At 45.0% G+C, this 16,491-nt stretch overlaps 2 protein-coding genes and 1 long non-coding RNA gene across 5 annotated transcripts; 1 reads left to right on the top strand and 2 right to left on the bottom strand.

Moving 5' to 3' along the window:
* Positions 1 to 68: 68 nt before the first annotated feature.
* Positions 69 to 16,054, top strand: ankrd28a (ankyrin repeat domain 28a). Of its 2 annotated transcripts, none has more exons than XM_085900376.1 (34): positions 69 to 204; positions 3,179 to 3,262; positions 3,792 to 3,870; positions 4,462 to 4,532; positions 4,659 to 4,859; positions 4,934 to 5,021; positions 5,164 to 5,306; positions 5,383 to 5,490; positions 5,578 to 5,682; positions 5,844 to 5,922; positions 5,989 to 6,103; positions 6,230 to 6,312; positions 6,379 to 6,442; positions 6,534 to 6,602; positions 6,744 to 6,884; positions 6,960 to 7,071; positions 7,180 to 7,206; positions 7,492 to 7,566; positions 7,677 to 7,878; positions 7,973 to 8,060; positions 8,185 to 8,302; positions 8,417 to 8,636; positions 8,724 to 8,811; positions 8,893 to 8,976; positions 9,072 to 9,220; positions 9,299 to 9,381; positions 9,529 to 9,611; positions 9,703 to 9,794; positions 9,855 to 11,128; positions 11,208 to 12,058; positions 12,169 to 12,551; positions 12,688 to 12,787; positions 14,724 to 14,810; positions 16,011 to 16,054. In XM_085900376.1, the coding sequence occupies exons 1-29, from the start codon at positions 178 to 180 to the stop codon at positions 10,151 to 10,153; spliced, it is 3,177 nt and encodes a 1,058-aa protein (XP_085756502.1). In that variant the 5' UTR covers positions 69 to 177; the 3' UTR covers positions 10,154 to 11,128; positions 11,208 to 12,058; positions 12,169 to 12,551; positions 12,688 to 12,787; positions 14,724 to 14,810; positions 16,011 to 16,054. The 2 variants fall into 2 exon arrangements, with proteins under 2 accessions (XP_085756502.1, XP_085756503.1); XM_085900377.1 differs by lacking the exon at positions 69 to 204 and adding an exon at positions 2,452 to 2,607.
* btd (biotinidase) lies at positions 10,878 to 14,095 on the bottom strand. 2 transcript variants are annotated; one of them, XM_085900387.1, is made up of 6 exons: positions 13,683 to 14,095; positions 12,626 to 12,775; positions 12,397 to 12,548; positions 12,160 to 12,337; positions 11,459 to 11,992; positions 10,878 to 11,248 (listed from the first exon to the last, which is right to left on the bottom strand). In XM_085900387.1, exons 1-6 carry the CDS (start codon positions 13,698 to 13,700, stop codon positions 10,976 to 10,978), a joined length of 1,305 nt encoding a protein of 434 aa, XP_085756513.1. In that variant the 5' UTR covers positions 13,701 to 14,095; the 3' UTR covers positions 10,878 to 10,975. The 2 variants fall into 2 exon arrangements, with proteins under 2 accessions (XP_085756513.1, XP_085756512.1); XM_085900386.1 differs by lacking the exon at positions 13,683 to 14,095 and adding an exon at positions 13,196 to 13,661.
* On the bottom strand, positions 15,515 to 16,454 carry LOC147040857 (uncharacterized). The gene is made up of 3 exons (XR_015062877.1): positions 15,944 to 16,454; positions 15,754 to 15,854; positions 15,515 to 15,674 (listed from the first exon to the last, which is right to left on the bottom strand). It is a non-coding gene; the product is annotated as an uncharacterized LOC147040857 (long non-coding RNA).
* Between the last annotated feature and the right edge of the window lie 37 nt (positions 16,455 to 16,491).

Genomic DNA, 16,491 nt, shown 5'->3' on the forward strand with positions numbered 1-16,491 from the left:
AGTACAGTTTTCGTCCTATGCCGTGGAGTAGTGGTCAGTCCGTGGCCGGAAGGAAGTTGGGGGGCGTTTGTGTGGGGTAGGGGGGCTCCGAATTCATTCAGTGTTTTCCCCGGTTAGGTTAGTATCGAACAATTACCGGGTCGATATACAATATTCCTTTTCCATAACACTTGGGTTATGGCTGTGATGAAGATACAAGATCAGGTACTGTCACGTTATTACTGTTTTGAAATTAACCACACGTCTAGTTGTACTTTTCTTCGAAGTTCAGACCTTCTAGCTTGGTTTTTATTATGCAGTGAACGCCTTCGCACAGGCTCCCTGCTGCTGTGAATAATACGATAATTCACGCGAATCAGCTCGCTTATGCATGTTTTATTACATAAAAAACGTAGGCGTAAAAACAAATAGATGTTCGTCAGTTCAGTATACGAGCGCTAGCTTGAAAAGCTAGCGGCTAACGGTAAACAAATGAGTGAACTGATATTTACTAACAAAGGGACATTTTTACGCTAGGCTGACTGTTGGATTGTGGCACTTCAAAATTAGTGAAAATTAAAATTTATTTAAAACACTACAGTTATTCAGTATGCTGAATCTTTTCTTTTGTATGGGTGGTTTCTTTGTCAATGAAAACCACCGGGGCATCCGTTTTTACAGTTTTACAACTAGAAGCAAAAACATAGTTCCTATATAAATATGTATCTGATCTTTGTCCCCACAAGAGGTTTCAGCTGTGTGTCTGTCTTGATGGGGTAGCTAGGAGTGGGTGTTTTAGGTATACCTTTATATTGTACTTGCGAAATGATTATTAATACCTAGTAACAGATTTTAGCACAACTTCACTTTAGTTGCGAGTAGCATCATAGATCAGATGAAAAACTTGTTCATGTGAGATGCTTCCTCCAGACAGCTGGTATGTATTAAAGTGGCGGAAGATTGCATGACTAATTTCCCCATCTTCATTCTGCATTGTTCTCTGTGGTATTTACTGACAGAAAACCGGACAAAGCTGGAAATAGACATTGGAAGAACCGGAACTGACTCAGGGGTGAATGTCACTGTCACGACGGGTTTATGTTTGTCCACTAGAGGGCGACATGTACTTTTGTCCCTTTTGAGAGTGTAGTCTCATGAGATGGAGCAGAGTTTCTGAAATTTTAGGAGAACATGCAAAAGACAGAGAATGTTCAAAGTTTGGGAATGTTTGAAGTTGACACCAGTACTTAAGTAATTGATTAATAAACAATAAGTACATTTTATCCGATAACTCAGTACAGGAATCGATTCTAAAAGTATTTGATTCCAACACATACCTGGTGTGCCTTCATCATTGCGCAACTTGCCGGAGTCCCAGCTAGGATTACATTACCCACAGTGCATGTTGGCACAGGGTCAGAGCAGAGGTCATTGTACACTATTAGCCACACGTTTTCACAGAACTCCCGTTTTGGGCTCATGTTACTGACACCAGCTCTCTATGTTTTGCTACTTCACGTATTAGTGCCAGAGGGTGATTCCATCCCACTCATAATTTGGGCCTACTCTGTTTGTCTCATCTGCGCTCCTCGCTTAATGGGCTTGTGCGGTTTGGCAGGCTTGCTTCTTTCAGGATGTGTGTTGAATATGAGGCAGAATGACGCACGCAGACAACAACACGCACAGACTGGTCTTGTTAGCTTCCCTCGCAGTCTCTCACAGAGCCTGCTTGTTCCTCTTTCATAATGAGGAGACTTTTGAAGCAATGCCACTGATAATACACCCAAAGGGAATACCAGGACACACAGATGCGTTGATCTGGGATTCATTAGCGCTGTTTTGCTGATTTATGCTACTTAGCAATACTCAAACGTGGTACCTGGAACTTGTAGACAGTAAAATCTGCCAATATGAATTTGGATCTTTCCTTATGTTTACATTGTCTAATAAGGCAGCTGGCTTCCTTGCAATTGCCCTCTGCCTCTTTTTCTCCATTCATCTTCAGGAGAGCTTTAGGTAGCTGACCCCCCCTCTCCATTCCCCGCTCAGTGCCTCTCTCTCCCCCTTGGCCCCATCTCCGGAAAGAGCTGGCTTCAGCAGTCTGTCTGAAAAGCGCATTGCATCCCCACGCATGCACCGACCGGCGCTCTTTTGTGAGCGTTCCCGCGAGGACCAGTACCTTTGTGTCGGCCGCTAGGCAGCGCCGTCATTCTGCCGCATGCTGCCATTACGCAGAGGAATTCCCTGCTGTCTCTATCGCTTCTGTTTACAGCGGCAGATAGCGAGGAGGAGAGGAGGCGTGCTGCAGAGCTTTAGGAGTGCTTGGATTTCACCTCAAGATGTGCACTGGTTGTTTCTAAGGAAGAGGCAATGTCTTTGGGAATTGTTGGTGACCCCTGGGCACATATGTTAGCGGGAACAGTGTGTTTTTTGTGAGAGGGGGACTGCTTTATTTGTGTTGGCTGCTTCCCGATGCGGTCGGAGCGGGCTAGTCGTGTCTGTATCGTGGTGCTGGAGGAGGTGGAGGAGGACGAGCCCTCGTTTTCACCCCCGCCTCCTCAGCCCAAATCGACCCTAGACCGCAAATCACATCATGCCCCTAGAAGGGCTGATGCCCTGGAGGACAAGGTGAGATGACTGTTTCTTTGTGGCTCTATTGCGGACTCAATTTGTGAATAGAAATGTTCGTTGAGATGTCAAGTCTACTTGTGTGTTAGACCTGAGTAGAAATGTGACATTAGTTATGTAAGTAGACTGACTGACTGTATTGCATAAAAATATAGTGCACTTCCGCTCATGCTAATTTTAGCAGCAGTATAATGAATGCTGGTTTGTAGAGATCATCACTAAAGCCACGTCCATTGTAGTTCCTAAACCCAGTGTTGAAACATTGCTATGCAGCCAGAATGGACTTTGAAGTAGTATGTACTTTTTAATCAACAAATAATTGCTTGTGTTCAGCATTTGAGAACATTTTACAAGTTGTCAAGTTTTCATGAGGTGTGCTTCCGACAGCACTCCAGCAGATGCTTCTTTGCCATAAACAAATCTGGCATGTGTAAACATTTGTGACCTCCCACCTGGAATTTCTTTTGTGGTACTATTCGTACACAGATGGCTGTTGTATAACGCTCACTGAAAATAATAATGACGGTAATAACAGTCAGAAAATAACTACTGTATGTTGTTCATGTTGTAGCCATCCTTGCTCAGAGCCATCTTCAATGTAGATCCAGAGGAAGTTCGAGCCCTCATATTCAAGAAAGAGGATGTCAATATTCAGGTAAGTCAAGCACTGCGTTTTCTCCGCTATCTATTTGGTGGGAACAAATATCATATTTCTTCCCCGAGATCTGCCTTTAAGGATATATTATCCACCTGATTCTGCTCTAACCTTGCTTTTCTCTGTGATGGTCAATATTGCTTGGGTCATCACAAAGGCTCTTCCTGGAGTCAGCAAGCCCACCCCCACCACCACCACCACCACCACACACACCTATTGCCGTCACATGACACTTGTTTATATACCCACTTTGATGATTGCCCTCTGCTGCTCGAGAGGGGGGTGCTGCGGCGAGGTGGACTGATGGAGGGGAGCCACGACTAAGTGAATTGAGTGTTGACAGTGCCTTTTGTGTAGCTGGAGTTCATTTTAGATACTGGCAGAGAAGCATTAGGCATACCTACAGAATCTAACACGATCTAATAGAGGACCATATATTAGCTCTCCTACGACCAAAATAGCAAAAAAAATAGTCATCATTTTCTCTATATAATGTGCATAATGCACCTGTGTGTGTATTGCGTGACAGGATACTGAAAAGCGGACACCACTACATGCTGCAGCCTACCTGGGTGACACGGAGATCATTGAACTGCTCATCCTCTCAGGTAAACCACCGCAAATGCCTCATTGCAAGTATTTCTCAGCAAGTTCTTCAGGCAAAACTTCAAACATGTTGAGCTTCAGCTGCAACGCTGAGATGATCCATGAAATGCGATTAGGCCACTCAAATGACTATTTAGCAAATCATTCTGCGGAATGTCCTGTTTTTCATCTTTTATGATCACATGCTCCAGTGCTGTCTACTCATTTGCCTTGTGACATGGTGTCACAGCAACGGGTGACACTACTAGTGATTTTGAAATCATCTGAGAAAGGTCCGTCTGTACCTTCTCGGCTTTCTGTCAGTCAGCTGCGCACGTGGGGAAGTGGCGTCAGCATTGGCGGAACATGAGAGCACACTCGTGCCTACGTGTGTGCTGCCCTGTTCCTCAATATCGGTCAGAGCAAGTAACAGGTGCGGTAACTTTTAGGGCTATTTTAATCTCCAAGGCCACGTTAACGTGGATCAAGGGAGTTTTAAATCCCCCGGACACCATTGGCTCAATAGACCCCACCCACTCCTCTGCCCTGTTTTTTTTAACATTTAAATAATTCAGATTTAATGAAGGTGCTTTCATCTGCTATTGTCTTCCAAGGAGCCAGAGTTAATGCCAAAGATAATAAATGGTTGACCCCACTTCATCGTGCGGTGGCTTCATGCAGCGAGGTAATCATTTTCTAAACACACTCACGTCTCCTCTTTCTCTGCTTGATCAACATCCCCGCATTTCTGTCTTTGACAGAGTTTGAAAAAACATCCTCTCAATGTTCCTCGTGATCACTGTCTGTGCAGGATGCCGTGGCCGTGCTGCTGAAGCACAGCGCCGATGTCAACGCCAGGGACAAGAACTGGCAGACGCCGCTTCACGTAGCGGCGAGCAACAAGGCCGTGCGCTGCGCTGAAGCGTTAGTCCCGCTGCTGAGCAATGTCAACGTGTCGGACCGGGCAGGACGCACTGCTCTGCACCACGCTGCCTTTAGTGGACACATGGAGGTTGGCTTCTCCTTCACTCTGGAGGGCTTTCATATGTACGCAGTAGTGGTTATTTGTTTACTTTTGGGTTCCAGATGGTGAAGTTGCTGCTGTCCCGAGGCGCTAACATCAATGCATTCGACAAGAAGGATAGGAGGGCCATTCACTGGGCTGCCTACATGGGTAAGATGACTCCAGGGTCTCTTGGCGATAACATAATACATCCTGTTTAGTTTATCATTAACCTATGCTAGCGCAGCAGTGCTTTAAATTAAACCCTACATATTTGTCTGAACAAAAACAATAATCTCTTGGTGTGTTGCAGGTCACCTTGAGGTTGTCAAGTTACTGGTGAGCAGTGGAGCTGAGGTGGACTGTAAGGACAAGAAGGCCTACACCCCGCTGCATGCAGCTGCTTCCAGCGGGATGAGTAGTACTGTACACTACCTGCTGGGCTTGGGGGTCCAGGTCAGCACTTTCAGTGGTTCCCACCAAGCAATGATGCCGAAAAGATATTAAAGTCTGCACAATGTGTTTTTCTTAGGTGAACGTCGTGAATGCCTACGGCAACACTCCACTCCACCTGGCGTGTTATAACGGCCAGGATGTGGTAGTTAGTGAGCTCATCAAGGCGGGGGCTGGTGTCAACCAGGTTTGTGTGTGCGTGCGGGCATTTGTGTTCAAAATTAAACCTGCTAAGTATGTGTTTTGAATTTGGGGATTTGTTCCTTTGCTCTAGGTCAATGAGAGGGGATTCTCTGCCCTCCATTTTGCCTCCTCCTCACGCCAAGGGGCCCTGTGCCAAGAGCTACTGTTGGCCCATGGGGCCCACATCAACATGCGGGTGAGCTCCTTGCAGGCGTGACATATATATTCACAGATAGCTCAGTTTTGCCATCACATTACAGGAGCTTAACCTGAGCCAACTTAGCTAATGTACTGCAATGCTGATACTGTACTGAGCTTTCATATTTATGTCCACAATGCTGTTGTCCATCCGTGCAGAGTAAGGATGGAAAGACACCCCTCCATATGGCAGCTACCCATGGCAGGTTCTCCTGCTCTCAGGCCCTCATACAAAATGGTAAGCCAAATGATTGGTTGGTTGTTGTAACAGGAGCAGTGTGTCTGATGTGTTATGTTTTTGCAGGAGCCGAGATTGATTGCGTGGACAGGGACAGAAACACCGCCCTTCACATCGCCGCACGCTATGGCCACGAGCTCATCATCACAGCGCTCGTCAAGCACAGAGCCTGCCTTGCCAAGTCAGTCATTTTACTACAGTTGAGCTACTGTGACCAAAATACAAACAAGGATAGACCGTTTGAACATGTCCTAAAACCCAAGGTACCATGTCTGTCTGTCTACCATCCGTATCTTGTCTTTGCCAGGAGAGGTATTCACGGGATGTTCCCGCTACACCTGGCAGCTCTCACCGGCTTCCCCGATTGCTGCAGGAAGCTGCTGTCCTCAGGTACAATCATGTTGACACCTTTCTAGGACCATGGCATCACCGTAGTTGACAGCTTATTTGTCTCAGGATTTGACATTGACACTCCCGATGATTACGGAAGGACCTGTCTACATGCTGCTGCAGCTGGAGGGTAAGTCCTTATATTATCCATCTTTTTTGCAGTGCGTAGGATAACAAATCAAATAATAATTTCACAGAAAGCATCTTTTTTGACTGTTCAGGAACTTGGAGTGCCTGAATCTGCTGCTAAACGTTGGAGCAGACTTTAACAAAAAAGACAACTATGGACGGTAAGCAAATAACCGCATTCCTGCCTAGACATGACCGTGGTAGAAATAAAACCAAAGCTAAATGAATGCAGAAAGGGCAGAAAAAAAAATCTTAACTTGCTCAGGATATAAATGACGCCAACCCCTCACTATCTATCACAGGACTCCACTTCATTATGCATCAGCCAACTGTAATTACCACTGTGTGTTTGCCCTGGTGGGCTCCGGGGCAAGCGTCAACGAGCTTGACCAGAGAGGCTGCGGCCCCCTGCACTACGCCGCTGCAGCCGACACTGATGCAAAGTACGCTATCGAATTAAAACCTCACACGTCTTCATTGCTGCTCAGTACACATTCTTATGTTTTGGATTGTCATAGATGTGTGGAGTACCTCTTGAGGAACAATGCTGAGCCAGGTGTAAGGGACCAACAGGGGTACAGTGCTGTCCACTATGCATCAGCCTATGGCCGCACACTCTCACTGGAGCTGGTGTGTATCTCAGTCATTGTGTCGAAGAAGCATCAAAACTTCAAATTATTAATTGAAATGAATATGAACTGCCTTGTTAATCTGAGGGATTGTGTGTGCTTTCTTTAGATGGCAAGTGAAACGCCTCTTGACGTGGTAAGAATACTTAATCAAGTTCTTGAGGGTCATGCGCATGGGCCTCTGTGAAATATTACCCTCTGTTGGACAGATGAGGAATTGCTCCACTTGTTAACTAAAAATCGATGCCACAACAAAGGGAAGTACGGTTGAACAAAATCTAATAAAGATTTAGCTATTTAGTTGTGGTTTTAAATGACTGGAAAAGTATATTTAATCAGTCTTCCTCCCGTGGTATAACATCTGGAATGTAATCCTGGATCTGACTTCAGTTATATTCCATTCTACCATTTTTTTTTTCAGCTAATGGAGTCATCAGGAACAGACTTCCCAAGTGACTCTGAGTGCCACGGGCAAATCAGTCCGCTCCATTTAGCGGTGAGAGCAAGGAGTTCTTTTTTTGTCGTTTGTGATCCATGATTCCGGCTCTATAGATTAATTGGCTGATGCTAGAAAATATCAGATGATTTTTCTCTTTATTGAACCAGGCTTATCACGGACACTGCGGAGCCTTAGAAGTCCTCTTGTCCTCCATGCCAGATGTGGACGTACGTAACCCTCAAGGCCGCACCCCTCTCAGCCTGGCCTGCTCCAGAGGCCACCAGGAGTGTGTCTCGCTGCTATTGCATCGTGGCGCCTCACCTATGGCCTTTGATTATGCCCACAAAATGACGGCTCTACATGCGGCAGGTAAAAATAAATGCTAATAGTTTCTTCCGTGTGGTTATATTCATTGATTCAATTTTGTTCTATTTTGATCCAATCATTATTCTGCGTGTCACAGTTACAAATGGCCACTCGGGGTGCCTGCGACTCCTCATGAGCAACAATGACCAGCACATCAATTTGGACGCCCTAGATGTCAACAAGCAGTGAGTTACGGAAAGATTATTTCGTCATGCTGGCTTTCTTTTGAAAAAGATTAATGCCGACACTTTGACTGGAGTCCAAATCAATAGACATGCTTTGTATGTATCTGTGTGTGTTAATATGAAGGACCCCGCTGATGTTGGCTGTGCTGAATGGACACACTGAGTGTGTGTATTCGCTGCTCAGTCAAGGAGCCAATGTCCAGGTCCAAGACTGCTGGGGCAGGACGGCCCTCCACCGAGGGGTGAGATCAATCATGTAAATTGGTGTGGAATCATTATAACATATTGCGCTGCTGCCGCTATTCTATTAGGATGTATCGCCAAAGTGCTCGTTTAACATTTGAACGTCGACACAGGCGGTGACAGGCCAGGAGGAGTGTGTGGAGGCTCTCCTCCAGCGAGGGGCCAGCGCATGTGTGAAGGACATTCGCGGCCTCTCCCCTCTTCACTTGGCGTCCGCCTGTGGTCGTGTGGGCGTCCTTGGTGCTATGCTGCAGGTGCCTGGCACCGCCAATGCTCTCTTGCAGCAAGCTGACAACAAAGGCTACACACCGCTACACTGGGCCTGCTACAGCGGTACTTAAGCTCATCTAGAAGCTGAAAGCTTAAAAGAAATCACATTTGAAGTTTTACCATGTTTTTTTTTTTTTTTTACCACTTCAGGATGTGATGCATGTGTAGAGTTGTTGTTAGAGCAGGAAGCCTTCAGGAAGATAAAAGGCAACACGTTCAGCCCGTTGCACTGCGCAGTGTAAGCAAATAGTTCCATTTGTGTACACGAATGCCTGATGCAGTCACAGGCGCCAGTGACAGTAGGTGTTGTGTGCTTCAGTATGAACGACAACGAAGGAGTTGCTGAGATGTTAATCGATTCCCTCGGGGCAAACATCATCGACTCCACCGACTCCAAGGGCAGGTGAGAGGCACAAAGTGATGACAAATTTAGCATATGAAATGTACTTAATTGCTATTCTGGTTATGACACCACTCACCATGTTTGCGCTGATTCAGGTCCCCGCTTCACGCCGCCGCTTTCGCAGATCGCGTCGAATGCATTTCCCTGCTGCTCAGTCACCGAGCTCAGGCCAACATTGCGGACACGCGCACACGTAGGACGCCGCTGATGATGGCAGCTCTCAACGGGCAAACCAACGCCGTTGGTCAGTACAGGCACGATGTTCACCTTTTTGACTTTGCGAGGTGCGTAATGTAACTCTTCCTACTACCTTGCGTTGCAGAGGTGTTGGTGAGCAGCAGCAAGGCAGACTTTTCTCTGCAGGACATCGACAGAAACACAGCCTTACACTTGGCTTGTAGCAAGGTAACGCATTATAGTAGTCTACAATAATCATAGTGAAAAAATTTTTTTTCTCTGCCCACCGGCTTGTCCTAAATTCCATCAAACATCAAATGTCCTAAGTACCCAGTGTGGCACTTTGCTAACGGTGCACCATTTTGTCTCTGTCAGGGTCATGAGACGTGTGCCTTGCTGATCCTGGAGAGGATCAGAGATAAGAATCTCATTAACTGCACCAACGCCTCCCTGCGCACGTATGTCTCTGTGTTCACTCACAGCAGACGTTCTTTCTCACCTTTCCACAATTTTTTTTTTTTTTTTATCTTCTCTTACCCTTCCTCGCAGGCCACTTCACGTTGCAGCCAAAAATGGTTTAACGGTTGTTGTCCAGGAACTTCTGGGCAAAGGAGCAAGTGTGCAAGCTGTGGATGAGAATGGTGAGCATCCACGTTTGAAACAAACAGTTCCTCCGTGTTCACGCCCTCGCCCGTCTTTAGGTTACACACCTGCTCTGGCCTGCGCCCCCACCCGCGACGTGGCTGACTGCCTGGCGCTCATCCTGAACTCCATGATGCCCGCCTCGCCCATGGTCACCATAGCAACTCTGCCCGTGTTTTCCCTCCCTCACACGGTCATCAACCATCACCCCGTGTCCAATCACGTCGCGAAGGGCGTGGCCTTTGACACCCTTCCTTCTCTGAGGCCAGACCGCGCGACATACTGCAGACCCGAGCGCCCCCTCTCCAGCGTCACGACCGATGAAGAACTGAACGACTCGGATTCAGAGACCTACTGAGGACTGCGGCCACTCCCCGTAGCATTGAAGGCCAGTGTGTCACTCAGGAGCCTTAACAGATCACTGACACATAGAAAACACAAAAGAAGGGGGTAAATGCAAATAGAAACTAAATTAAATGAAACCATCTTTTTGATAGACCTTTAAATAATGCAATGCTTACTTTATTCGCTCACAGAAACAGTACACTACATTTCTTTGAGAAACCAGTGGCAGGCATTTGCTACCTGGTCTTTCACCAGGGATTTACCTGATGATTAATATTGCCTCTCTGATCGCAATTATAGGAACCTTCAATACTTTCCAAACGTTTTAGTGAAGAGAATATCAGAGGACTAATGAACACAAACTTGCATATTCTAAATGGGACCAGGTGAGTGAATGACAAGCCTTGCTTTTGGGCATGTTATATTTTCAGATCTTCAGACAACCTTGACACACAGATCTTAGCGAACCACTAGAGAGGTTCCTATTGAAGCTTGTATCAATTTGAATTGAGAGGAACCAGAATGAATGCTTAGAAAAGGGAGTGCATTCAACTTGTTTTTATGAAGGATTGTTATGGAATCAGCAGCCCAACAACTTGATGTTTGAGTGAGTATGTGCATGAGTGAGTAATTATTAAATATCGGCTTTTCAGGAATAAGCACCTTTCCTGAAGGGGATGAAAACTATTTGGTGCAATGTTTGTAAAGAAGAAGTCAAAATAAAGATATTTGTTTTTATTAACTATTCATAATTTTTTTCCAAAGAACTCTCATCTGACTTCTCAGAAGACTGCACAGTTAATTTTTTGTCTCCTTCTGACAGACTGGCAGAGGGTCATTTATTATCCAGTTGATAGACGCGTCCGTACAAGCACGCAGTGACCAGCCCTCCGTCCGTGTTCAAATGTTTCATGGTCACTTTTCCATCTGTGCTTCTCTCGACACGTTCTGGCTGCTCCAGGATGTAACGGCTCACCAGCACTGATGGGTACACATATTTGGTCCCAAATTCTCCCACCAGAACAAAGTCTAATTTTGTCTCCGCCTCTTCCACTTCCTGTCCGCAGGAGCTGGCTTCAGACCCAGCACAACGGACCACCGCACACACCTGTAAACACAGTTTGGTGGGTCAAAATAAGTGTCAGCCATGTTCATGTATGTGGTATGATTCAATTTTTTCTCTTACTCAAAAGTCTTGTGACGTAGGTAGTAGAAATACACGAGTTGGTATTGTGCTATGTTCTATCGGCAGATCACTTGGAGTAAACAAGCAATATATTTCTCTTTTTTTTTTGTTAGCCCAGTTTTTGCAATGTACCTGTACAGCATAACGCCCGTTGACAGTGTGCGTTCCAGCAAAAACTCCTAGTGCGTAGAGTTCATCACTGTCACTTTGTGGAGAACGCTGGAACTGCAGGCGGCAACAAAAAGCTCCGTCACACACCTTCAAGTTGCCTTTTGTGCCGTTAAGGAGGGCAAATTTAAATGGATCATGCATCATGGTGGAGGTGAAGGTGGATGAATGCGGCATAGAGAGACAGTCGTCACGGTGACAGTAGCCTGAATCTACGGCTGTCTCCTTGACTTGGCCGTATTCTGAGTGGGCACCCAATACGGGGATTCTGGCCACCAGCAGGCGGCCCTCCTCAGGGTCTCCGCTCTGCGCGTGGTGAGAGGTGGCTGCAAAAGGAGTGTAGATGCCACTTCCTGTCATGATGAGGCGGTCACTGCGAATGTTGGCAGCGAGCAGTGTGACCTGAGCACCCAGGCTGAAAGCCTGCTGAAACTGGATGGTGTCCAAGAGAGGCAGCTGGTTCATCCAGGCTGTGGGGAAGATCAGCTGACGCACACCCTGGAAGATGACATTGAAGGATTAAAATGAACAAATGGTGTTCAATGCTATCTAATCTTTGTAAAGGTAGGTTCTTTTTTAACCTCTGGTCTATGCCACCTGATTTTGACATGCAGAGCATGTGTGGGACTTCAACCAATCATTTAAACTAATAAGTGTCATCTCACCCTTTCCAGCAGGGGGACTTTGGGCTCATAGAAGAGAATGTCAAAGCAGGTGATGAGGCCAAACCTCCCAGCAAAGGGGGTCTCAAAACTGATGATCTCAGGCCGTGGCGGTGTGTCAAAAGCTTCCTCAAAATAAAGATTTTGCTTATGGTAACGTGCCACCAGCAGTCCATCAGACCTGTGTGAGAACATTTTGGAGTCTCTACACCGTGGATAGTATTGCTGACGTTTTTCCACCTGAAAACCACATTGGTGTTGAATTGCCAGCGTCCATTTGTGGGACAAGAAGACGCAGGATCTGTCTGGCGGGGGCACGGTTGCAAGTCAGCCATGTTGGCCACCACGTAAAGGTTGTGGCGGCGAGCCATGCAGCTCAACTGCTGCTGAACCTGGTAAGTGCAAAACACACGTTCAAGTAAATGCCACTAAGACGTTTAATCGCATGAAAAATAACACCCTTGTGCACCTCTGTATTATTAAACCTTCCTGGTTCCGTGCACGGGTTCCACGTCTCCTCTTGGGGGTCAGGAATGGTCTCAAGGTAGCCGGAAATTGATGAACGACTAAAGTTGAAACCTTGAAGACCATCCTCTGGAAAGACAATGATCTGGGCGCCCTGATACACAAGGTGAGGATAAGCTCATTACTGCACATTGAACATTATGCACCAGGTTGAATATTGTACAATACACTATTGCTGGCTAGGGAGTAGTTAACATGAAATGATGGATGGTAAAGAGGATATTTTGGTTAAAATTTAACTTTAAACTATCAGCAGAAAAAAGTGACCATCAGCAGTGTAGACGTGTCATGTTTTTAAAAATGTTTTTGACACAAATATCAGTGATTAATTTTGCCGTCTCACAAAATATGCATAGAGTTAATTTTGAATTGCCCTTTAACGAACTTTGATGCACACTGTACAACTGTAAAACATGATTCATATTCAAGTCAAGTCAAATATATTTGATCCATATATTCAATTATATTTACTTAACGTTTCAAAGGGGGCTTCCACAAATATAAAATGCAGTACCTGCCGGGCAGCCAGAGCGGCTTGCTCCTCGTATACGGCTAAATTTTTGCGCATGTGATGGAGGGCATCCAGCCGAGATAGTGGGATATGGGGGTCCGGGTTGAAAATCACGCGGTGTTCGTAAACAGCAGCGACGTATGTAGAGCCCGAAGTAACAGCCTCGGTTTGATTGAAGCCCCACGTGAAGGCCAAAGCAACCAAAAGAGCCACGTCGAGAAACATATTCACTCTTTGCGAATGTATTTCACACTGGCAATAGCGCAGCCGAGCGGCCAGAAGTCCATACGGAAACTGAAGGTTAATGTTTGAAGTTGTGCATGTACTACCCGGTAGTTATTGTTCTTTTTTAAAATATATATATTTTTCCATGGCATTCGTTTGTTCGTTATGAATTTGCACGATTATATACTTGCACCAGTGTGATATGTGTTGTGTGGTATTTACAACTGTTTGGGCAAATGTTTCAATAATGAGCTTTCTGGGGTACCGTACACATCCGCTTCATTGAGGAGGTCTTCGGGTGACTGCTAACTATGTTTTGAGTAAGTAATACCAGTTGCCGTTTATCTGTAAATGCACGTATGTACACAATTTAGGAGCATAATTACTACACGAGCTTCTTCACTTTGTTTGTTGTTACTCGTTACGTCAGTGGAAGCTTGCGAGCTATCGTAAACAATATCAACAAAGGTGGCTAGCATTTGCCAAGAAAATGAACGTTTAACCTTAACGTTTGACTGCACACAGGTATTGTAGTTGCCTTTTTTTCCTTCTTTTTTTTTACTGTTATATTCTTGAACTATTTCAGTGGCAGTCATAATAATGCGCAGTCTCATGACGCCATGGGTTATTCTTTAACACTTTAAAGCAACAAAAATTTCAAACGTTGACCCCCTCAGTCAGTCGGGACGAAGCTAACTGAACTATTTGACAGAAGTGTTGTGCTTAAAAGACGTCCTCCGCATAGAAATTGGGATGGGTGCAGTACAAGATGGCCCCAGCAAAGGGCACTCTTGTCTCTATAGTTTACCTCAGTATTAGGATTTCGGTCTGTTGATAGTTTGTAATTTTCAACTTTAAACTGTTAAAAGTAAGAGTGTAGTCATAAGACGGCACATTATTATAGCAGTCAAGAAAATAGTTGAAAATTAATAATGTAACGTTATGAGAGTGAAGTGGTATTTTCACAAGTGGAGGTAAAGGAATGATATACACTTTGTTGCCTGTTGCAGTAGTTTGACCAGTTTAACTGCTCAGTATTTCGGCACATCAACTCTTTTCAGTCTGAAGACTTTGAAGGTTTTTTTTAGCCGAGCTGTTATTTAGTTGCTCATTGCATGTCAGTTGTGAAGGCAAAGCCAGGCGCATGCATTTTGTGTTGGTACATTTGGAAATGCACACCTTAAAAAACGATGCCACCTTATTCTCATAATACAGCTTGAATCTTGAAAAAAAAATACAAAAACAAACTTTTTGTGTAAAAGTGTGTTACTCGTTTTATTTTAATATTTTTGTGCTTGCTTTATAGGATCAGGGAGGTTTCTGGCCCATAGGTGCAACTAGCAGCCTTGGTTGACATACACAAGGGACAGCAGCCTGCAATTGGACCCATGATGTGAGTACGCAACACAGTATTGTGCTTGAGAAGCTCATTAGAAGTAAGTGACATCACAACTGACCTTGTCAAGCACTTGAGCTGCATAGCCTATCGTCAATATTTGTGTGGAATTAAATTAGTTCCACGCAAACATTGACTGCTCAAATGTTTTCAAATTGGATTTTTGTCCAATAAATAGTTAAACTGGAATGCACGTCTTTGTGTTTTATGAGCAAATATGCTTCACTTATTTGATGTCTTTCATGCTTGGTGGTTACAACAGTGGGACTTAGGTTTACAAAAGCTGTTTGAAGTCTTGAGGTGAGAGTTGCCTTTAGTCACTTCCATGGACACAAGTATTTGATTGTTACTCTCCATCCCACATGACTCAAAGTGACTGCAATTGCATTGCTGTCACTTTGAGTCATGTGAGATGGAGTGGAACAGTCAAAGACTGGTGTCCATGGCAGTGACTGAAGGGCAAAACTCACCTCAAGACTTCAAACTGTCTTTGAAAACCTAAGTGCCACTTTGCCCGCCTCTGAACTCTGCATAAATGCAGTCTGACCAATCACAGCGCAGCTCCTAATTTGCATAACCACGCCCACTTTTGACGTTGCTATGCTACATTTGGTAGGCATGTTGAGTAAGAGGAGACCACGCTAATGACATCTTGTCAGCCATTTTGGAGCCTGCAGACCAAGAAAAAGAACATGACTTGATTTAGTAACTTTAATAGATATATTTCATCGAAAACAGAAATTTTGCCATTTTGTACTAATCTGGTCCTCGTGTTGCAGATATAGGCGTGTGGACAGAAAGGAGATAAGCATTAACTTTTATCCACTTTGAAACGCACAGGCTCAATTTGAAGACTCTCACCTGCAGACAATTAAAAGGCATATGCATTATTAGGCATTTGTTTCATTGTGTTTGAATGTGAATTGTTTTGTCTACTTACCTTGAGCTAAGAGCGCCGGCCGGCGTCCAGATGGCAAATCAATGCTTTTTGGTGCGTCCATTGCCAACGCACGTGCAAACTTTAGCTTGCACCTTAGCACGCTGTAAGCAAGCCAAAGAGAGCAGCTCCACGTTAAAAGTGAGCAAAAGCAGTTCTTCAAAGTAAGCAGGAAAGAGTCATTTGGACTTACCTTGTGTCGAAGAAAGACAATACTCACACGATCCAAGTTTTAGATGAGCTGGTGGAAATGCGTGCAGAGCTGCAGGTGGAGGACGACTGCCGTCAGAGGCGGCGTGCAAAACTGACTGCTTCGTTTGCCAGCCTTTTATAGTGTTCCGGTGATGACGTCATTGGAGAAAAAAAATGCATAAATAAGAGGTGAGTGGCTAAGTTTAAGTGGAGAAAAAAGTGGCGTAAACCACTCGACCGTTATCTGGAATGATAGTGTGTGTTCGTTTGTTGTATTTATTAACTAGTATGTTAGTAATGGCGCAAAGCCAAACCTATAGATAAAGAAACCCAAGTATTGTTAAGTTACAGGTGGTCGAACGGTTTAAACTTTTGCCTGATGTACAGGAGCTCGAGTTCGATTCTCACGCCATAAAGTGTTTAAATGTTGCCTAGAATGGGAGTCGAACCCTGCTCTCCCGTCTACCAGGCAAAGTGTTTTACCACTCGACCATTCTGCCACAAAATTCTCAAAATCTTATTGTGTACTTCAAGCATATCTCCGTATCA

The sequence above is a fragment of the Syngnathus leptorhynchus genome, chromosome 20 (assembly GCF_054491065.1).
Source record: "Syngnathus leptorhynchus isolate UIUO chromosome 20, UIUO_Slep, whole genome shotgun sequence".
NCBI lineage: Eukaryota > Metazoa > Chordata > Actinopteri > Syngnathiformes > Syngnathidae > Syngnathus > Syngnathus leptorhynchus.